The 23,930-nt window shown below is 41.7% G+C and overlaps 1 protein-coding gene across 4 annotated transcripts in view; it reads right to left on the bottom strand.

Moving 5' to 3' along the window:
- The window catches only part of LOC118400181 (ankyrin repeat and SAM domain-containing protein 1A-like), a 45,387-nt gene that overhangs the window by 7,649 nt on the left and 13,808 nt on the right, over window positions 1-23,930 (bottom strand). For all 4 annotated transcript variants that reach the window (XM_035796756.2, XM_052473374.1, XM_035796758.2 and 1 more), the window contains 10 exons: window positions 13,827-13,942; window positions 5,228-5,326; window positions 4,771-4,917; window positions 4,347-4,463; window positions 2,474-2,647; window positions 1,657-1,794; window positions 1,325-1,396; window positions 1,140-1,226; window positions 807-944; window positions 151-333 (listed from right to left, as the gene is read on the bottom strand). In XM_035796756.2, the coding sequence (XP_035652649.1) occupies window positions 151-333; window positions 807-944; window positions 1,140-1,226; window positions 1,325-1,396; window positions 1,657-1,794; window positions 2,474-2,647; window positions 4,347-4,463; window positions 4,771-4,917; window positions 5,228-5,326; window positions 13,827-13,942 (1,271 nt within the window). The remainder of the gene's footprint in view (window positions 1-150; window positions 334-806; window positions 945-1,139; window positions 1,227-1,324; window positions 1,397-1,656; window positions 1,795-2,473; window positions 2,648-4,346; window positions 4,464-4,770; window positions 4,918-5,227; window positions 5,327-13,826; window positions 13,943-23,930) is intronic.

Here is a 23,930-nt window from a genome sequence, read left to right as displayed (position 1 = left end):
CACCCTATTAAGACATTTTATGTTGGTGTTTCCTTTATTTCGACAGTTACCTGTACATACTGTATACCCAAACACAGTATGCATATCATTTAGAAACACACACACAGCTACATGTCATTTTTTTGTTTATGCTCAGTGTGTGGTACTCACTGTTGATCTCCTCATGCTGCTCCATTGTTGTGACGTGGGCCGGCTGGATTTGGTCTCAATGACCTCTGACCCCAGAGACGGTGGGGGGACTGGGACATACTGCCTGGCCTTGGTCTGGAGAGCCAGCTGATAGGCCACCTCAAATGCCTGTCCCAGTGTCAGGATGATCTCATAAGTCTGAGTCTGTACCGAGGGAGAGAGTAAAGAATGAAGAGACAGTTTCAGTAGTGACTGACAGCTACTTTGAATGAGGCACATTCTGCATTTTTATCATTGCGTTGTCAATCATAGCAGTGGAACTAAGTTAATTGAGTGTTTAATTAGATAATCAAGATGTAGCTGTGTCATGTGCCAGGAATGTTTTGCACGTGGCTTATAAAAGAGACTAATCAAGATATTATGTTACTTCCATGACAGCAGGTGCATTACCTTAATCAAGACATTAAGGCAATTTAATTCATCAAGAAGCTGCATGCAGTTTTGTCAATCAAGTTTTTCCTTTCAAGATTTTTTAATGATATGATATGGCATTTAGAAACAAATGAATACAAATCAGAGTAATTTAGAAGGTGGGAAATGGGTGATAGTATTTTGGCATAGCCTTATAGAATGATTGATTGAGGGGTTTGGGCTGGTGTCATCATTGTGTTCCTCACCACTTCCACAGTGCTGAAGACATGGCAGAAGTGGTGGCCACTCTTACTGTCCTTGGTGATGTAGGCGAAGGTGCAGAGGTCATCAGGATCCTGGGCCGCACAGGAGATGTTCCTGATCTCATGCTCGGCTACTATTGTCTGGTGAGAGGACAAAAGAACAGGTTGGAACTGAGGAGCAACAGGAACAAAACCATCGACCAGTAACAACCACTGACTTAATCCGAACCAACAGTGATATCTTTGTTGTAGGGGAAATAATATGAGAACGCGAAAGAGAAAAATAATGCAGTTGAGCTCATCATGCATTTCTCATTGCCAACAGGCTCCCATTACCTTAGTGGCGGCATCAATGAACTTGACCCCTTTATAAGTGATGGAGAGGATGACAACAGGACCCTTTTTTGAATGGTCCTTTGACTTCTACAAGTAGAAAGAAAATGGTGAGGGGATCCATATTAATACAGAGTGCTAGAATAGAGTGATTGAGTATTGATCTGTAGTATGACAGTCAGACTTACCCTAATTTTAGCACAGGCTTCTTGAGTGGACTCAATCCCCCTTAGATCCCTGATAATCATTGATCCCATATACTGGAAAATAAGCAACAAAACAGGCTATTATCTCTGAACTCAGTGGGTACAGACGTCAATTCAATGTATATTCCAAGTTGGTTCAAAGAAATGACGTGGAAACAACGTTGATTCAACCAGTTTGTGCACAGTGGGAACTATCAATTCTTGAAACATCAAGCGATTATCAAACACGGATTGAGGACTTTTCTAGTGGCCGAGATTCAAGGGGATTTCCATTGACACAACAAGACAGGAGATTGACCATTGACATGACTTACACTGGCCTCATACCCACAAGACTCTAAGATAAGTTTCTCAGGATGGTGATGCCAAGCAGAGACCGTGGTGTACGTGGCAGACTGGCTCGGCGGCCGGAGGGTCAAACGGGGTTCCCTTTGTCGGTCACTCCGCCTGTCCTAGAAAGACAGATAAGACATGGATTGATCCTGTACTGTACAAAGATTTTATGGCAGAACATTTAGTCACAAAATATTACAGGATTCTAAAACTAAAAAGATGCTGACTGTTCAAAAGTTGTCTGGATGTCCTTTGGATGGTGGACCATTCTTGATACACAAAGGAAACTGTTGAATGTGAAAAACCCAGCAGCTTTGCAGTTCTTAACACAAACTGGTGCACATGGTACCTACTACCATACCCCGTTCAAAGGCACTCACATGTTTTGTCTTGTCCATTCACCCTCTGAATGGCACACATGCACTATCCATGTCTCAAATGTCTCAAGGCTTAAAAATCCTTCTTTATCCTGTCTCCTCCCCTTTATCTACACTGATTTAAGTGGATTTAACAAGTGACATCAATAAGGGATCATAGCTTTCACCTGGATTCACCTGGTCAGTGTATGTCATGGAAATAGCAGGTATTCTTAATGTGTTACTCAGTGCATATTTAATACAAGCATGGAATGACTTCAATAATCTGTTAAACACATAACAGCTTCTGTTTCAGATCACCCCAGCAGCAGATAGCTCTCTTTATAACATGATTATCCCAAGCACACCACAGAGACACATACTGTATTTCTGTTACTTCATGAGGTACAGGTAAAGACAGCGTTTTGGCAGGAGGACTAACGTGGGAGCGGGGTCTCTCGCTGTAGGAGCGCAGGGACACGCTACAGTCCTGGTCCATGGCTCTCCTCCTCCTGCCTCCCTCTCCCAAGGGCAGGAGCATGTCCATGGAGCGACTGGTGGAAGGGTCCATCTGACTCAGAGGAGAGGTCCCTGTCTGGGACAACAGGTCCTGAAACTGCCACGTACAGATTGATTGATCATATTTATGACTGATTGGATGTGAAAGATAAGAAAACATAGTGCCACAATACAGATTTCAATAAGATATTAGAGCATTATGTAATGGCATACAGTACAAATGAGATCCCAGCTAGCACATAATGTTCTGAGAACCATGTGTTTCTTAGAGCTTGATTGTTCTATGGTTATTTTGCATACTACCTTCCCACAACATTCTGAGAATGGTGCAGGATAGTGGCTTGGCTTTAAAACATTCTTAGCACATTTAAGGAACTTGACAAAAAATATATATTTTCTTGGTATTTCATTAACAGAACGTTTCCTAAAAGTTCAAACATGGTTAGATTTATTCGCTCCGACATTTTATGGTTGCTAAAATTCTAATAATTTGCCTAATTTCAGTTTATGTGACAAACATAGTGAGAAAATAGTATAGTGAGAAAATCATTGTACTATCTAAAGTGCTGTGATATATCCATAACCAAAAACATTGTACTTTCAGCTGTTTGAAGCTGGTGTACAAAACCTAAAGTAGCAGACACAAAAGGAAACTAAAAAACAGGAGGCGTAGAGATAGAACATATCTACTCATTTTTAAACTTGCTTTCGATGAGAATGACAGATCTATAACTCACATTTCGATATGGATATTGTCGGGTAGCCCAAAAAGTTACATATTGTAGCTTCAATTTAAATGTTGGTAATGTTCTAGGAATGTTCTCCAACTGGTTTGACATTGGGAATGTTTAAATATAGTCCAGAGAACATTAAGAAACAACATTCTTCTGTGGGAATTTCAGTACTTCAGCATAACGTTTTTTTTACAGGTTTCCACATGGTTCTATTTAAAGTCATGTTCTCAAACTGTTTTGAGAATGTTATAAAAACTTTCCATAAAAAACACAATAAACCTTCATAACATTCAGAGAACATTCTAAGAATGTTATTAAAAACATACATTTAATTCTCAGAACGCAAACAATTATTATTATGAGTCGTCCTCAATTCAGCAGCCTCCACCGATTCTGTTCTCAGCATCAACTAAACTCTATCTTGTTAACTGTGTTCAGGTGTACGGCCTCGACAACTAATTGATCACACCTCATCTTAATGAGTGCTTGTTTCCTTTGAAAAGTGATCTGTTTTAATATACTAAAAGGAGCAGATTTGTATGTGTAATAAAACATGGCATGGTAGCTCCATCCTGGTGGTGCAGTGGACTAATTCCATGCATAGAGAGCAGAAGATTATAGGTTTGAAGCTCACTGACGCTGTGTCACAATTCAAAAGAAATACGTTTGCATGATTAATGCCTAAGGAAATTCATTTCTATCTGTACTTGGATTTTTTAAGTTAATACAAAAAAGCTAGCAGTGTTATTAAAAGTCTTATTGAAACATTCAGTAGTAGTTTTAAGGAAGTTATTAAAAAAACTTCAAAATAATCATTTTAGTTCTCAGAGCTTTAATAAAACTTCCCAGAAAAACTTTCAAGGAACCAGGTTAAAACGTTCTCTGAACCTCCCTGCAACCTAAAAATAAATGTTCCCTTCCGTTTTACCGGTCAGGAAACTTATGGCTTCGTTTCCAGATCCAGTGGGAAACCAAAAACATATGTTCCCACAACTTCCAAGGAACCAAATGTGCTAGCTGGGATTATTGTTCAAATGTAAGACACTGATTACTCTTACTAACCCTGATCTGTGAGAGACGGTGAGAGATCTGTGATTTGGTCGGGGCCTCCTCATAGGGCCGCTCTGCCAGAGATGCTATGATTCTCTTCCTGTGGCCCAGAGGGCTGATTTTCAACACCTGCAGAGACGTGCACAGATAAGACACAATGGTAACTACTAGACCGTACATAGGACTACGTTCATATGAACAACACAGACACTAATATTGACAAACAAGTACAAACCAACAAATATGAATGGAAATACACATTATACACTCACACTGACTGTATATAGTGAGTCTGACACCTATGCTGGCACTCGACAAGCAGACAGAATGGACTCTCCTCAATTATTCAGCTCAAATCTGTTTTGCCTTAAGCTCAGCACAGTGCTGTCTCTTCCCTGAGGCACTACATAATTCACTAACAAAACATTGGCCTCACATTGACAATCTCCAGCTCCCATAGATTCTTCACACAGTCCAAGGTACGGTAGCCACTGGACAGGAAGTTAGGCAGGTACTCCTGGAGGCCTAGCACATCCAACCAGGTGGACAGAGAGGTGCTGCCATCACAGCCCAGGGCTTTCACCTACAAAGAGGGACAGAAAGGAGATCAAATTACATTCAAATAAAAGCAGGATTTCACAATTTCTTTCAAGATTTTAAAACCGCACACAATGTCAAAAGGCTTGTTCACATGATTGCTATTGCCAAACATAGCTGCAGACTAGATCAAAGCTACTTTACAATACATTATCATGATTGAAAATACTGTGCACAAACATAGATAATGCACACTCCTTGACACCTTGATGTACGGTGGCTTCTTAGACAGGGATGAATGGTCAGCCCGGCACAAGGTTGCAGGCAGTGACCTGGACTGATGATAACTACTGTACCTTGGGCAAGCTGCGTGCTGCACGGATGATCTTCTTTCTGTGGCCAGGGTCAGTGATTCCCATATCTCTAAGATCCGTGTCCTCCATCACGTTACTGCCCTACAAAAGCATCAACGCACGCATGCACACGCATAAGTTAATTACACAAGTACCACAAACTGCAGACACTTCCCAAAGTCCACAGTATACTGAAACACGTATAAATCCCTTAAGATAACTATTACAGTTTTTTTCGATTGCTAAACGACAGTGGGCACAACTGGAGTCACATGTGCAAAACTAACTACAGTCTGCACTACCAACAGTCACCTGAGCTAAACCGTTCACATCACCTGCAAAACTCATTCCAAGCAACACGACTCTTAACACATGGCTCAAAACACGCTCAGTGCAGCCAAACACTATGCACAACCCTCACTGAGATAACACACACTGTCACTCAGAACACACTGAGAGTAAAAACACTAGCATCAAACACCAATACAGAAAATACAAACTTTTCATCTTTACAGTTTGAACAATTTCAGTGACTTCAAACAAAGTAATATTTTCTTCAAAGAAAAGAGTGACATTCTTTCACATGATTTATTACATTTTTTAGAACATAACAATTCTTTAAGGTAAATGAAAATTAGCAGTTTGCTTCAATAGTCTGTAGTAATTTACGGAATTACAGTAATGAGAAAAAAAAGGTAGAAACTAGAAGTACATACTGTAATTCGAACAAATAATTGAGGGGCTAATCCTGCCTCTCTCTAGCATCAGGCCACAGGTTTTCAACATCACATCTAATGTTTTTTCTTTTGCCATGCACCTGGGGAAGAACCTTCTGGAGTGGCTTATCCATCCCTGGCAGTCCTCTGGACTTGTGTCCTCACATCCGGCACGCATGGCTTCCAAAAGAGACATTTGGTCATGTGGGTGGTGACCAAACACTTTCCACCTCCAGGCAGAGAAAAACTCCTCTATTGGGTTGAGGAAGGGTGAATATGCAGGCAGGTACAAAACCATAAATCTGTGATGTGCTGCAAACCAATCTGTGACAGCTGCAGAGTGGTGAAAAGCAACGTTATTGCAAACTATGACAAAAACTTGGGGGTTTCTTACTGGCTCCCCCTGTTCTGCTGGCACGAGCTGAGCATAGAGCTGTTCTAGGAAAGCTATAAGCCTTCCTGTGTTGTATGGGCCAATGAGTGGTGTGTTGAGAAGCAAACCATCATTGGCCATTGCAGCACACATGGTGATATTTCCCCCCCTTTGGCCTGGAACCTCCACAGTGGCCCTTTGACCTATAACATTCCTTCCTCTGCGCCATGTTTTGGCAAGGTTAAATCCAGCTTCATCGATAAATACAAATGAATGTGGTCTTTCCAGTGCTTCCACCTCCATTACTCTCTGAAAAACAGTAAGTGCACAGTTTTACTGTAGAAATGCTAGTGTTTTTTTACTGTAAATATTTTGTATAGCTGTGTATGTAACCTCAGACGTCTTACCTGGACATATTGGTATCTTTGCTCTTTTACCCGTTCACTGTTTCTCTCGAACGGTACAGTGTATGACTGTTTCATTGTAACTTGGTGTTTCTTTAGGACTCGAGCAATAGTTGTTGTGCTGACAGAATTAACATTTTCAAATATATCATTATCAGCCAGCACTCCATCTTGAATCTCCCACATATTTATTGCATTGTTGACAACCACCATGTCAACAATAGCATTTTCCTGCGCATCTGAAAATATTTTTCCTCTTCCCCCTGGTGGGGGCAGCCTTTGGGTCCTGTTGTAAAAATGTCTTCTTTGTCTTCCTCCACGCATCCGCCCTCTCCCTGCCACCCTTCTCCCTCCACAAACATTACATATACTGTAATGTGTGTGTGTTCACTAACAAGTCTAAAACAAGATACCTGCTTAGCCTTTCAGCTGAAATTGCAATCAGCAGTGTTTGAAAGGCACAAGGCTGAAATCTATTCCGTTTTGAATGTGTGGTTCACAGTTTTGACAGCAGTGTGTTAGTATTTGAACAAAGTGCTGTAAATCCACAGTGTTGTGCAGGTTGTGGTTAAAGTCATGGGATAAGTGTGTAGAGTTTTGAAAACTGTGTTCAAGCAATGAAAAATGAACTAGAGTTTGGTCCACATGAACTGCTGCTGTGCAGACTGTAGTTAGAGTTTTGCACATGTGACTACAGTTGTGTCCACTGTCGTTTAGCAATCGAAAAAAACTGTAACATAGACATTACAACACCTCCTACACTCTATAGGTCCCTATATGCAATCAATAATACACACACACACACACACACACACACACACACACACACACACACACACACACACACACACACACACACACACACACACACACACACACACACACACACACACACACACACACACACAAATGAACACACACACACAAATGAACACACAAGTAAAAGCACACACACACTTATTTATGTCCTCAGACAAACAAGAATTGGAGGACATTGGAGTCAAATAAATTGTGCATGCCAAAGGTAATCAATCTATTTTAATGAAAAACCACCAAGGGAAAAGCAATCAAAACTGCAGCAGCTTTTACATCTGAGCTGCAATGTAACATTACATCTGCTATGAGGGAAATGTTTAGGACTACGCATCTATGTGTGTGTGTGTGTGTGTGTGTGTGTGTGTGTGTGTGTGTGTGTGTGTGTGTGTGTGTGTGTGTGTGTGTGTGTGTGTGTGTGTGTGTGTGTGTGTGCAAACAGCTGTGGTGTTGGAGACAAGGAATGAGGATTTCACTGCATATAATTGTGAATACAATAAAGTCAACTTAACATTTCCCATTTTCCTTTACAGTAATGATTGACAACAATAAATGTGCACCATTTGTTTTACATAGTTCTCCATAAGAGGCACAAGCTTCGTCATCTAATTCAGGTTTATAGGGGGGAACAAAGATACAAGGAGACCCTTAAAAATGTGTAGCTCAGCATTTTCCCCAGTGGACTGCCGCAGATTGATTCTTCCTGGCCAAGAATGTTAAAGGAGCTAGTCTTTTCTAAATATGGCATGACTGCTCGTTTCTGGAGCACAATGCAGCAGTTACAGTCACAAGGTATGACAGTAGGAAATTACACACTGATTATCACTAGAACAAGGATCAAACTAATGCAGTGACTGACTTCAGGAATAGCCTGAAATAGATATTTCAACTAAAGTGATTGTTGGATGTTCCAGGAGGTCCCATGGGAGCTTGTCATTTATACTTCATCAGGAAAATATGATTAAGTAATGAATATCTATTTTTATCCATATCTATAACTGCTTATTACATAACTGCGATACATACAGTCTACAGTCTACTTCGTCACAAAGGAGGAAGGTGTCATGAAATGAGGAGGCTCTAAAAATGTATGTATTTTATGATTTGCGATGTAAAAAGCACCAAAAGCCCCATAAGGGAAAAATGATAGGCCTTACGAGAGGTATGAGAGACCCATTTATGGTTGATGAAAGCAACAAAAAAATATTATCAACTTGTAAAAATTAGGAAAATGGGGACACAGCGGTTTATTATTTATGATCCCTCAAAAGCTGCACTTGGAGCAATCATCCCATGCTGAGACAAATCCCTACAGAGTGTATGTGAGCCTGTGTTCTCTGATGGTAGTCATACTGTATCTACATTGATAGGTCTGAAGGGTCGTCTAACTATGATTTCTCAGTAATGAAGAATTTGTTCTATGACACCCTTGCCTTTGGGGTCAGCAGGAAAATGGGGCATTCAGATTTTCCCCACTGAGCTTTAGTATAAAAGAGAGAGAAGATTTGATTTCTCTCCTATTTTATTAATGAAGATGACATCTTTATATTTGCATCTTTCATGTCAGTTGTTCACCAACTAATGTGCATCTCTGGCACAGTCACCATTACATTTGCTCCTCATGGCTTCATGATATTGTATTTCTATGTGATTTATAAATTCATTTGATGATAGGGTTGAACAATATCTCACAGAGTATGTCAACTATTCACAAAAACGATTCAGGGCAAAACCCAGCACAACACCTTTCCTGATCCAGAATCAGCCCACCAAGTAAATAAAATAATTAACACATCAGCTCTGCAGTGATACAAAGAATTTGGCAGACAGACAGTTCAATAGGACACCATTGAACCTTTACAACATCTCTCTGACTGCTCTGACCTTTTCAGACACAACGTACAAGTCCTTGTAAGTATCTGCGGGTAATATGTCCTGCAGGGAGCTCATCAATTATCTGCTTGGTGCTTCTACATCTCAGACACATTAGTCAAGAGATTAACATTAACATCACAATGCTAATGACCCATTATCCTCATCCTATTATTACCTTATTAAAGAGATTCTCCGGTTCTTTTGTATGGATTTTAGCCAGTAGTTCTTAGAGTAGGCCTTACGGTCCCCAAAAATTTTACTCTCTTTTACTTTCTGTTCCGAACGTACTAGACGACCAGTTCTTATAGCCGTTAGCCGTACACTTATCCTAATCCTCCTCTGTTCCTCTGGTGATGTAGAGGTTAATCCAGGCCTTGCAGTGCCTAGCTCAACTCCCATTCCCCAGGTGCTCTCATTTGTTGACTTCTGTAACCGTAAAAGCCTTGGTTTCATGCATGTTAACATTAGAAGCTTCCTCCCTAAGTTTGTTTTATTCACTGCTTTAGTACACTCTGCAAACACGGATGTCCTAGCCGTGTCTGAATCCTGGCTTAGGAAGGCCACCAAAATCCCAGAAATTTCCATCCCTTACTATAACATTTTCCGAAAAGATAGAACTGTCAAAGGGGGCAGAGTTGCAATCTACTGCATAGATAACCTGCAAAGTTCTGTCATACTATCCAGGTCTGTTCCCAAACAATTTGAGCTTCTACTTTTAAAAATCCAGATTTCCAGAAACAAGTCTCTCACCGTTGCCGCTTGATATAGACCACCTTCTGCCCCCAACTGTGCCCTGGACACCATATGTGAATTGATTTCCCCCCATCTATCTTCAGAGCTCGTGCTGTTAGGTGACGTAAACTGAGACATGCTTAACACCCCGGTCATCCTACAATCTAAGCTTGATTACCTCAGTCTCACACAAATTATCAAGGAACCTACCAGGTACAACCCCAAATTCGTAAACACGGGCACCCTCATAGATATCATTCTAACCAACCTGCCCTCCAAATTCACCTCTGCTGCCTTCAACTTGGTTCTCAGCGATCACTGCCTCATTGCCTGTGTCCGTAATGGGTCTGCGGTCAAACGACCACCCCTCATCACTGTCAAACGCTCCCTAGAACGCTTCAGAGAGCAGGCCTTTCTAATCGACCTGGCCCGGGTATCCTGGAAGGATATTGACCTCTTTTCGTCAGTAAAGGATGCCTGGTTGTTCTTTAAAAGTAATTTCCTCACCATCCTAAATAAGCATGCCCCAATCAAAAATCGTAGAACCAGGAACAGATATATCCCTTGGTTCACCCCAGACATGACTGCCCTTGACCAGCACAAAAACATACTGTGGCATACTGCATTAGCATCGAATAGCCCCCGCGATATGCAACTCTTCAGGGAAGTTAGGAACCGATATACACAGGCAGTTACGAAAGCAAATGCTAGCTTTTTCAAACAGAAATGTGCATCCTGTAGCACAAACTCAAAAAAGATCTGGGACACTAAAGTCCATGGAGAATAAGAGCACCTCATCCCACTGAACTGAGGCAAGGAAACACTGTCACCACCGATAAATCCACGATAATTGAGAATTTCAATAAGCATTTTTCTATAGCTGGCCATGCTTTCCACCTGGCTACCCCTACCCCGGTCAACAGCCATACACCCCCCACAGTAACTTGCCCAAGCCTCCCCATTTCTCCTTCACCCAAATCCAGATAGCTGATGTTCTGAAAGAGTTGCAAAATCTGGACCCCTATAAATCAGCCGGGCTAGACAATCTGGACCCTTTCTTTCTAAAAAAGTATCTTCCGAAATTGTTGCAACCCCTATTACTAGCCTGTTCAACCTCTCTTTTGTATCGTCTGACATCCCCAAAGTTTGGAAAGCTGCCAGGATCATCCCCCTCTTCAAATGGGGAGACACTCTAGACCCAAACTGCTACAGACCTATATCTATCCTACACTGCCTTTCTAAGGTCTTCGAATGCCAAGTTAACAAACAGATCACCGACCATTTCGAATCCCACCATACCTTCTCCACTATGCAATCTGTTTTCCGAGCTAGTCATGGGTGCACCTCAGCCACGCTCAAGGTCCTAAATGATATCATAGCCGCCATCAATGAGAGAAAATACGGTGCAGCTGTATTTATCGACCTGGGCATTGACCTGGCCAAGGCTTTCGACTCTGTTAATCACAATATTTCTTATTGGCAGACTCCACAGCCTTGGTTTCTCAAATGACTGCTTTGCCTGATTCATCAATTACTTCTCAGAAAGAGTTCAGTGTGTGAAATCGGAGGGCCCGTTGTCCGAACCTCTGGTCGTCTCTATGGTGGTGCCACAGGGTTCAATTCTCAGGCCGACTCTTTTCTCTGTATACATCAATGCTGTCACTCTTGCTGCTGGTGATTCTCTGATCCACCTCTACGCAGACTACACCATTCTGTATACCTTTGGCCCTTCTTTGGACACTGTTTTAACTAACCTCTCGGCAAGCTTCAATGCCATACAACTCTCCTTCCGTGGCCTCCAACTGCAATTAAATGCAAGTAAAACTAAATGCATGCTCTTCAACTGATCGCTTCCCGCACCTGCCCACCTGTCCAGCATCACTACTCTGGACGGTCCCGACTTAGAATATGTGAACAACTACAAATACCTAGGTGTCTGGCTAGACTGTACACTCTCCTTCCAGACTCACATTAAGCATCTCCAATCAAAAATTAAATCTAGAACCGGCTTCCTATTTCGCAACAAAGCTTCCTTCACTCATGCTGCCAATCATACCCTCGTAAAACTGACCAGCCTACCAATCCTTGACTTCGGCGATGTCATCTATAAAATAGCCTCCAACACTCTACTCAGCAAACTGGATGTAGTCTATCACAGTGCCATCCGTTTTGTCACCAAAGCACCATATACTACCCACCACTGCGACCTGTACGCTCTCGTTGGCTGGCCCTCGCTTCATACTCGTTGCCAAACCCACTGGCTACAGGTTATCTACAGGTCTCTGCTAGGTAAAGCCCCACCCTATCTCAGCTCCCTGGTCACCATAGCAGCACCCACTCGTAGCACACGCTCCAGCAGGTATATCTCACTGGTCACCCCCAAAGCCAATTCCTCCTTTGGTCGCCTTTCCTTCCAGTTCTCTGCTGCCACTGACTGGAATGAACTGCAAAAATCACTGAAGCTGGAGATTCCCATCTCCCTCACTAGCTTTAAGAACCAGCTGTCAGAGCAGCTCACAGATCACTGCACCTGTTCATAGCCCATCTGTATACAGCCCATCTATCTACCTCATTCCCATACTGTATTTATTTATTTTGCCCCTTTTGCACCACAGCATCTCTACTTGCACATCTACCATTCCAGTGTTTTAATTGCCATATTGTAATTACTTCGCAACTATGGCCTATTTATTGCCTTAGCTCCCTTATTTGCACTCACAGTATATAGACTTTGTTTTCCTTTTTAAATGATTTATTATTGACTGTATGTTTTGTTCATTCCATGTGTAACTCTGTGTTGTTGTATGTGTCAAACTGCTTTGCTTGGCCAACTTGTTCTCAACTAGCTTACCTTGTTAAATAAAGGTGAAATTAAAAATTAAAAAATTAAAAATCCTGCAGCAACAGGAAATGTGAATTATTATGTGGATTATAATGAATGGACATTTTTGTAGGGATTGAAACAAAATGTGTGTATCAAATCTGTGTAAATTGTGTAAATTACAAACTTTAGATGGCTTTTTAAACCTCAAATACACTACATGTTTGCATTTCCTGCTGAGTAGGAACATACTCAGCAACAAAAGAGTGATCAAATTAAGATCCTGCATCTGTAAGAAGCACAAGGGATGTCATAATTATGTAACTTTCTGGTTGAAAACTGTTTTTCTGGCTGAAGTGGCATCAGTTAAAGATTTTTCAGGACTACAAAAATGTCATTTTTTAGAATCAGTATACAATTTGACCATGACATCCCAATAGACAGTCACTACAGCATGAAGTCTCTACATCAAAAATGATTCATGCCTCTGAAAAAAAGGAATCTTAACTTTGCCACAATATATCTCATAGAATTGCAGTTGACGTTAGCAGAAATTGAAGTAATATCCATACTGTGGCCTCAACAGAGCCACTTGTCGTATCTGCTGATGATTGGGTGAGCTATACTCTGTATGTTATCTGGCTGGGCCAGCATGGGGGTTGAGGTTACAGAACATAAATCAGCCTACCAAGATAGGTGGAATGGTCGTGACTGGGATTTTACTGTAAATGAGATGGCATGTTAATAAGTTTTGTTGTGCCATAGAAGGGAGATTGAAACTGGGAGAGAGAGAATAAGATGGATAGAGAAAGTGAAAAGGGAGAAAAGGAGATGGAAAGTAGAAAATATCTTAGACATGTTGACTCACCATGTAGCGTAGGTCGTCGAAGCCATTAAGCAGCAGCTTGCTCTCGTACTGTGGCAGCCCCACATGCTCCAGCCACTCTCCCACAGGCTGGTCCAGGGCTTTGCTGCAGGCCCCATCTGCCGAGAGAGGGAAGCGCTTCAGCAGGGAAAATCCCTTCAGCCGGTAGCAGCGGCATTCCGAGGACGAGACATGACATTGCCACATCATCCTCGGCCAGCACAGCCGAGTGCAGGAGCACCAACAGGGCAGAGGAGACAGGGTCCAGGCTGGGGAAGGGCAGCTCCCACAGAGCAGGAGGGGCCCGGCTACCTTTACACTGGAGATATAGTGGTGGAACCAGCCCGCCGTGATATACTGTACACCCACTGTCGTTACTGTGAGTGTCAATGTCAGGCAAGGGTAGAGGTAGAGTTGGATATGTAGACCCTTTGAATATTGATCACCAATTGATTGAGCCAATCTGGCATCTTCCATAAAAATATTTAGCTAATTACTGACATGAAAATTGGTAGGTACATCCTTGACTACAAAAAAAGTGTTTGTGACTTTGCCTATGCCTAAAAATGTGTCAATATTTCCAGTACACGAAGCACTAAACAAAATAACTTTCAATGCCACACAAAAATGATAGAGTATTACTGGATATTACACTCCACATTGTGTCCTCTGTCCTGGTTAAACCATCATCATAATCCTTAAAACAGATTATATTCCACTAAGGTATGATTAACCACAGTAAATTACAGCTCCCATAGTACACTTTGTAGCACTTGGTCACCTCTGTGTCAGTCCCATGGCTTTAGTGGACAACCTGTCTGAGAGCTCTGATGTGGCTCATTGAATAAAGGTAGAACCATGATAAAGTAATCTATTAATGTAATCTGTATCATGATATTCTCTATAGGATTTTTTTCTTACTCCACAAACGGAATGAGATTCCGATCTCATACACCAAAATTCAGGTCTCCCTTGTGGCTCCCGACTGTTGATGAAAAACTGATGGAATCAAATCAGAATTCAATTACCAGCCCATTGATAAAACTCCAGCCGCCTGCCCACCTGCTTGCCTGTGAAAAGAGGCTCTATGTCCTTGGTGTTCCCAGAGATCCTGGTGGTAAACCTGGTGCTTCCCAACATATAGACACTCCTCTGGAGGCTGGCTCATTCAGAGAATATTCTTATATCTCACACCAGTAAATCCAAGCTCAGCTCCAACAGAGCGCAGGTGAGCCTCTTGACTCTTGGCTGAGATTTCCACAGGACCACCTTGGTTCAGTTTGCCCCCTCCCCATCCGATAACCCCCCTCCACCCACCTGGCTCTCCCCCGCTGTGGGTACAGCTAGCTCCAGAAGCCCCTGTGCTCTGGGCAGAGGTTTGCTGCATCCCCTGTCTGATGCACGTACTGTCACAAAGAAGCTGCTCTCGGCTCACACGCTCTCCAAACTGCTTCCCTCACAGGGCATAACGTCCTGATGCTGGATACTCACGAGCCCAGAAAGCAGCCTCAACCGTGCCCTTCCTGCATGCACAACAGGCAGTCGTGATGCTCATCCCCTTTCCCAAATTCCTCAAGATTTCTCTTACCCTGTCCTTCTTGCTCTCTCTCTTCTGCTCTCTTTCTTGCTCTCTATCACATTCCCTCATTCACATAGTCTCAGTGCACTGCAGGGCTGCCGTATGTTGCCTAATAGAGCAGGGTACAGCTCCACGTATCAGCTCTCTCTCTGTTCCTTCCTCTACCTCTCTCTGGCTCACTCTCACTATATCAATCCCCTCCCTCTCTCTCTACCTCACAGTCTCTCGCTCTCTCTCACCCTCCCTCTCCCTCTCCTCATAGCCTCTCTCCTCTTGCTCACAGCCACTCTTACCCTCCTTCTCCCTCTACCACAGTCTATGTCTCTCTACTTTACCTCTACCATACAGTCTTTCTCTCTACCCATCCTCTGCACTGATTAGAATTGCACAGAGGCCCTCTGATCTTGCTAGTGCAGAAAGGACACCACCATCATAGGCAGGGAACAGATCTGGGAGCCCCAGATCACAGACCTCTGTACGGAATAAATATGGTATGTAGGTTTTTCCCCTTCTCCCATTCTAAACTCAGCAGAAAAAGAAACATCCTCTCACTGTCAACTGCGTTTAATTTCAGCAAACTTAACATGTGTGAATATTTGTATGAACATAAGTTTCAACAACTGAGACATAAACGGAACAAGTTCCACAGATATGTGACTAACAGAAATGGAATAATGTGTCCCTGAACAAAGGGGGGGTAACAGTCGGTATCTGGTGTGGCCACCAGCTGCATTAAGTACGGCAGTGCATCTCCTTCTCATGGACTGCACCAGATTTGCCAGATCTTGGTGTGAGATGTTACCCCACTCTTCCACCAAGGCACCTGCAAGTTCCCGGACATTTCTTGGGGGGGAATGGCCCTAGCCCTCACCCTCCGATCCATCAGGTCCCAGACGTGCTCAATGGGATTGAGATCCGGGCTCTTCGCTGGCCATGGCAGAACAGTGACATTCCTGTCTTGCAGCAAATCACGCACAGAACGAGCAGTATGGCTGGTGTCATTGTCATGCTGGATGGTCATGTTAGGATGAGCCTGCAGGAAGGGTACCACATGAGGGAGGAGGATGTCTTCCCTGTAACGCACAGCATTGAGGTTACCTGCAATGACAACAATCTCAGTCCGATGATGCTGTGACACACCGCCCCAGACCATGACGGACCCTCCAGCTCCAAATCGATCCCGCTCCAGAGTACAGGCCTCGGTGTAACTCTCATTCCTTCGACGATAAACGCGAATCCGACCATCATCCCTGGTGAGACAAAACCGTGACTGGTCAGTGAAGAGCACTTTTTGCCAGTCCTATCTGTTCCAGCGACGGTGGGTTTGTGTCCATAAGCAACGTTGTTGCCTGTGATGTCTAGTGAGGACCTGCCTTTCAACAGGCCTACACCCCTCAGTCCAGCCTCTCTCAGCTATTGCGGACAGTTTGAGCACTGATGGAGGGATTGTGCGTTCCTGGTGTACCTCGGGCAGTTGTTGTTGTACCTGTCCTGCAGGTGTGATGTTCAGATGTACCAATCCTGTGCAGGTGTTGTTACACGTGGTCTGCCACTGTGAGGATGATCAGCTGTCCGTCCTGTCTCCCTGTAACACTGAGTCTCACAGTACAGACATAGCAATTTATTGCCCTAGCCACATCTGCAGTCCTCATGCCTCCTTGCAGCATGCCTAAGGCACATTCACGCAGATGAGCAGCGACTCTGAAAAACACCAAAAGATGCCTAGAGTCCGTAGGAAGGCCTCTTTAGTGTCCTAAGTTTTCACAACTGTGACCTTAATTCCCTACCGTCTGTAAGCTGTTAGTGTCTTAACGACCGTTCCACAGGTGCATGTTCATTAATTGTTTATGGTTCATTGAACAAGCATGGGAAACAGTGTTTAAACCCTTTACAATGAAGATCTGTGAAGTTATTTGGATTTTTACGAATTATCTTTGAAAGATAGGGTCCTAAAAAAGGGGACGTTTCTTTTTTTGCTGAGTTTACATGGACAGTGATTTTGAAGCTTGGCTTCCCAGTGCTTAACAAGGGATATTAAAACAAAGACCATTTTCAAGCGCTAGCTTATTAGCAGCTGGCTTTAACTCATTTACATTTCTCTTTGATGATAGGACTTGGGGGCAACACATATTCAAGTCAGTGCAGCGCTCACTCACACATGCACACAAACACCTGCGCACACACTCGCACGGATGCACACACGCATACACACAGTGCTTTAACAGAGTGACTCTCATACTGTCAAACATAGTGACTCTCAAGTCCTTGTCTTTCGATACCCCCCATTCTACAAGATGACAGGAGAGACATAACTTAACTTCTGTTTTCATGTTAGCACATATCACAAATAAAACAGTTGATGCATGACGTTTACAGGTCAGATTACTGCTGGAATCATACAGTGAAATGCAACAGGATGATACAAATGGGCACACAGACATCTATTGACATAAGTCCAAATATGCATTAGCACCCACCTACGCAGGGCTGCTTACTGCTTCCATCACTGGTGTTATCTGGATGCAGCTGCAGGCATAGAGTAATTATTCAGGCTTTCAGTCTGCCTGTGAACACCTCACACATCACGTCCCCAGCCAGCTGGCCAGAGGAGGAGAAGTGATGGTTACAGAAGCAAAGTGAGGAGCAATCGATTGAGCTCCTGCAGTAATTGCCCAGCTGTGACCCAATTGCTGTGCCTTAACGATCAGGTAAAGGTCAGGGCCCATATTCACAAAACCTTCTTCACTGCAATATTTTCCTTAACTATAGACTTAGAAAGTTGAGCAAAGTTTCTATTCCTCAAAAAGGTTATTGGAAATGTTCTTGAATTATTTCTTAGGTTTCTCCTTAAGCAAAATGTTCGGAAGAAATTAGATTATTGAAAAGAAAGCTCTTGGATTTGCTCTTGGAAATGTTTTTAATTCCAAGATAGCTAAACCCTTGTCATAAACTCAGGGCAGTGAGAAAATAAGCTAATGAAAGCAATTGTTTAATTCACTCACAAACTTCATCTCAAAGTTTCAGTATTAATATTTGAAACTCAAGAGCATAATATAATAATAATATATGCCATTTAGCTGACGCTTTTATCCAAAGCGACTTACAGTCATGTGTGCATACATTCTACGTATGGGTGGTCCCGGGAATCGAACCCACTACCCTGGCGTTACAAGCGCCATGCTCTACCAACTGAGCCACAGAAGGACCACCAGCATGTTTTAGAATTGTAATCTCAGAACGAAATATGCTAACATGATTGCCATTGCTAGCTAAAAAGCTAGCTAAATTGGTTGCCTAGCGAGAATCATCTTAAGAAGATATTTAAGAAGTTTGTAAGAAGATATTTGAGAGGTTCGTAAGAAAATCGTGAAATCTTAAAATATTGTGGAAGAATTGCACTTACAAACTATCTTATGAACTGCCTATTTTTTTTCTTAAGAAGCCTCATATGTTTTTGCCTAAGAAGTGTTTTGTGAATCTTGGCCCTGTCTTTGTGGCCACACATCCAAGCGAGCAAAAGCTAACGCTTATAATTCATAATCAAGAACAGACAGCCCTTCTATTAGACACACTCTGAGATAGAGAGAAAGGGAGGGGGAGAGAAAAGCAGAAGACAGAAAAGAGACACACAGAAGAAGATGAATAGTGAAGGTGATGAAATGTGCATGTGGGGGAGATAATATGGTAATGAAAAATAGGAAAGATTGGAGAACACTCATTATGTTTCAGTCAGACCCCTCTCCTTTCTCCCTTCCCCCCAAGCTTCACCCATGTCAGCTCCTTTAGTATATCACTCAAACAATGCCTGTATAAAATACCAGCCCTCACCACCCAATTACAGCCATTCATTTGGGACGACAACCCCTCCCAGGGACCAGCGGGCCTAATTACTGACTGACAGAGGGTCACTCCATCGCTCCTGTAACTGTTAGGGGGAACTGGGTCACCAGCTCAACCTGGTAAATGGGTCTTGACATCCAGTTTGGGCTAGTGTGCTTTTGCATATGGAAAGAGAAAGCTACCTAGGTCTAGACTTGGCTCAGAGGGAAACCAGACAGACCTATTTAGGGAGAGGTAAACGCTCTACTGCCTAGATGAAGAACTGTCTATTTTATCGGCGTGAGAGGAATGTTTGCTCCCTGTCAACACATCAACAACTCTACCAAAATGAGCCGCAGAGTTGAATTAATTCACGGGAACGGAAGACGGACTCTATTCCTTTGAACGTCAGAAGAATGGCATACACAAACTGAGCTGCAGGATGTCTCCTGTGTGTTGTTAGGAAAGCTCTCTCTCTCTTTCCCTGCTTCCTTTTAAGCTCATTTACTCAATACTCATGTAACAGACAATTGAAGCACCTTCAAACCACAAATGCAAACATCACAATGCTTAAGCATTCAAAATGCCTCATGGAATTGCAGGGATGTTTCTAGAGGCAACTTGGCACAGCAGTCTCATATTAGAAAATCGTATAGTTTAGAATTAATTAGCACAACTTGGCCCCAGGCCATCCCTGGGAAATGATCTATGGAGAGACGGGGAAGGGAGGAATGGGAGAGAGGGATGGAAGGAATGTGGGAAAATTGAGCTATTTTACAATTGTGGGATGAGGGAGGGTAGAAGAGTGACAATTTGGCTTCTCCCTCCCTCACTCATTCTCTCCCCCTCTCTCCCTGGGTCCAATTCCAATGACAGTGTAATAAGCCTGAGTACAATCAGGAGATAAAATCAGCAAGCTATGACACAGCTAAATCTGTGACAGGCTCCTGCTAAGTCCTCTGTGTGACAAATGTAAATACAGAACTAGTCTAGTAGCACCATCTACATCAACAAACACATCAATTACCGCATTTTCCAGCCACATTACGTAGAGTACAATAACCTCAGGTTTGAAAAGAAAAGGAAGTTAAAATAATATCAAGTGGTATCGAGTAATTGGGATACAATACATATTTTTAAGTGAAGGAGAGGAAAAACTAAATTGGTGAGTTTTATGACTAATGATAATAAATGATGTGTCAAGGATAATTTATGGACGTTATGACTGAGGCCTGTTCGGTGTAATGGGCACACATCGTCAGAGGGAGGCAGCTGTGCTGTATGATGTCATGAAAAAGACCACAGCACAGTCAGCCTGCAGTGGGTAGCTAGCTATTTCTGCAAATTAATTCATAAGATACTGTACATTAGGCCCACCTACAATACATGTTACAACATTAAGCCTAAAGAGTGTCATTATCAATATGAGTTTGACAAAAAATCCTCAAAGCAAAATGACCCATAATTCACTGAGGTACATAGTCTTATAGAGGGATCTAAGGGAGGCTGTTGTGCAATGGAGATACCATATATCAAGTTGGGAATGTAATCTAAACAAATTCAGCCATTGCCAGTTGGCTTCCCCCTGAGCACAGCCTGAAGGACAGACTCGATGAAGCAGAGCATCAATTCAGCCCCTATTGAGACACAGCACAGGAAAAATGACAGTCAAGTGAGTTTTAAATTAGATTTATTTTAAAGTGGAAATACACTTCACCCCACAAAAAAACCCATACAGATGACATAAGTTGCACACACATCTAATGACACATTGGATTGTTTCGATTTATGGGGGAAACAAATCTTCATATAATTGATTTTATTTTATAGTACTTTTTTGGGGGGGGTAGAGCAGCTTTAATATTTCAGATAGATTGTGGGTACTATCAATTTAATTGTTTATATCATTTCTAATCCCAATATATATTTTTTTTAAATTATTAAATTATTATAATTAATACATTTATTTATTTTTCCCCCCAACCCTACCAACCTCTACCCTGATTGGAGAAAACGAATGTACAACAATACTTCTACTTACAGCTATTTTCGCTCACATTTAAGGTACATAATCTTAATTTCCTTTTTTTCAAGTTCTGGATTTTCACACACTGCGGCCAATCCACCATTCATTGTGATCTTAACTCCAACCCTCCGATGTCCACAGATGAACCCATCTCTCCCAGTTTAATGCAATTTTGCTATTTCCTTTTGCAATACATCCCTCCATTTCACTGTGCTGTCTTACGATGGTCCTGAACCTCCCTATTTGTATTTTTTTTTTACTGATATTGCCCTGAAAATAAATACTTTAACCAAGAGTATAATGATATTTCCCTTTGACTGATCGTGTTTTTTCAGATCCCATAAGGAATACAGTTTGCAGGTCCGTCTGGACCCTGATATTATGGCATAACAACCATTCCTGGACCTGACTCCAAAAGCAAGCTACCGATGGACAGTATCAGAAAATATGCTCTGCTTCCACATGGCAGAGTCTGCACAATGCTGACTGTTCAATGCCCCATATATTGAGCATTCTTTTTGGAGCAAGTATTTTATATAATAGCTCAAATTGAAACGAATAGATTTATGAATCAATTGTTGTTTTATATATCAGTTCATAGACCCGATGCCAACTTGAATTTTATACGACATTGGTGTAAAACATTTTGACTTTAAGTAAAACTGATACATTTTCAATTTATACTAATCATTTTATGACTTTTAATGGGTGGCAGAAAGACTCATTCTTTAATTTATTCTTTAAGTAATTGTCTCTTCCAATTTTGTGGAATGGCTGCGATGAGTTGGTTAGAATTTAATTGCAAACGGGTTTTCTAATGATCAATTAGCCTTTTAAAATAATAAACTTGGATTAGCTACCACAACGTGCCATTGGAACACAGGAGTGATGGTTGCTGATAATGGGTCTCTGTACGCCTATGTAGATAGTCCATAAAACATCTGCAGTTTCCAGCTACAATAGTCATTTACAACATTAACAATGTCTACACTGTATTTCTGATGAATTTTATGTTATTTTAATTGACAAAAAATGTGCTTTTCTTTAAAAATAACAAGGACATCTCTAAGTGACCCCAAACCTTTGAACGGTAGGGTATATATTTTTTTCTATCAGTACATTGGAGTTTAGCCATATTATTAGCTGTAATATTAGATATGCCTTTTCTGGAGGATGAAATTGAAATTGTACCCAACTCTGTATGACTTCTTTTTAAAAGGACGATACTTTAAACAGGGATCCATTGTCAATCCACCTAAAATGTAAAGTTTTCATCTGCAAAAAGGCAAAGAGACCAATCTTAAACAATGGATGGGCCTCTCTTAGTCGAAAACCAGTTTGGATTTAGATACAATTTTGGTACAATGGAGGCTTTATGAGAGAGAGAGCCTTACTATCAAAACTCCTTTTCATTATGTAAATATGCTCGTTTAACTTCATCTGGTTTGCCATTCCAAATCAGTGAGATATTTTTGTTCTCGCATGGTTTGAAAAGGACTCTCCCGGAGTCATTAGAGCCATGAAGAAATATGTCAACTGTGATATCACTAGACAATTAATCAGGGTAATCTTCATGTAAATGGATAGGTGTTTCCCTCACCACATATTCAATATTCTATCTATTTTGTAAAGTTTTCTATCAAAATGTATTGTTGCAACTTCGCTCAACTTTCCAGGATATGTACACCAAGCATACCGACTTTACCATCCACCCATTTAATCGGGAGACCATATGGCAATTTAAAGTTTGTGTCTTTTAGAGACCAAATCCTTAATATAGTACACTTATCATAGTTCATCTTTAGTCCAGAGAAACTAGAGATATGATCCAGTTCCTTAATGAGGCCCTTCAAGGTTGAAGATTGAGGACTCAAGAGAAAACTTGAATCATCGGAGTACATTGATACTTGTGTCTGTAATCCAAACATGTTTAGCCCTTTAATGTTATCATTAGCTAACAGTTCAATGGCCATAATAAATAGGTATGGCGACAGAGGGCAACCTTGTATTATACTTCTTGACAATTCAAAGTTATCAAAGAAGTAACCATTATTTATTTACATATAGGGTTGTTGTACATTACTTTAACACATTTTATTAAAGATTCTCCAAAGTTGAAAAATCCAGGCACTTGTAAACAGATTCTAGACATACTGTATCAAAGGCTTTCTCAAAATCTGCCATAAAGATTATACTGTACCTGGTTTCCCTGCACTCTCATTGTCTTCCATTATTTCTAGTAGTTGTCTAATGTTGTCTCCAATATATCTTCCTTTTAAGAATCCCGTCTGATCATGATGAATTGTTGTACATAACTGGTAGGACCTTTTTTATTCTATGAGCAATACGTTTTGCCAATAGTTTTGCTTCGCAACATTGAGGGGGCCTCCAATTTTTTTATGAGACGGGGTCTTTGTATTGCCCCCCTGGCTCCTGCTTCAGTAGGAGAAAAAAATCAGTCCCTCTGTGTGTCCGACAGTCTGCCATTTATATATGAGTAATTAAAACATGATAGTCATGGATGTCAGTAGTTCATAAAGTTGTACATATCTCTATTGGAATGCAATCAAGACCAGGGGTTTTCCCCGTCTGATAGAAATCAATTGCCAACCATAGCTCGTCATGTGCAATTAATACTTCACAACAATACTTTTTTTCTGTTGCAGATAGTTTAATCTATTTA

This window comes from Oncorhynchus keta, chromosome 21, assembly GCF_023373465.1.
Source record: "Oncorhynchus keta strain PuntledgeMale-10-30-2019 chromosome 21, Oket_V2, whole genome shotgun sequence".
NCBI classification, from domain to species: Eukaryota; Metazoa; Chordata; class Actinopteri; order Salmoniformes; family Salmonidae; genus Oncorhynchus; species Oncorhynchus keta.
Note: the sequence above shows the minus strand (reverse complement) of the source record. Positions and strands in the feature narration are given on the sequence as shown.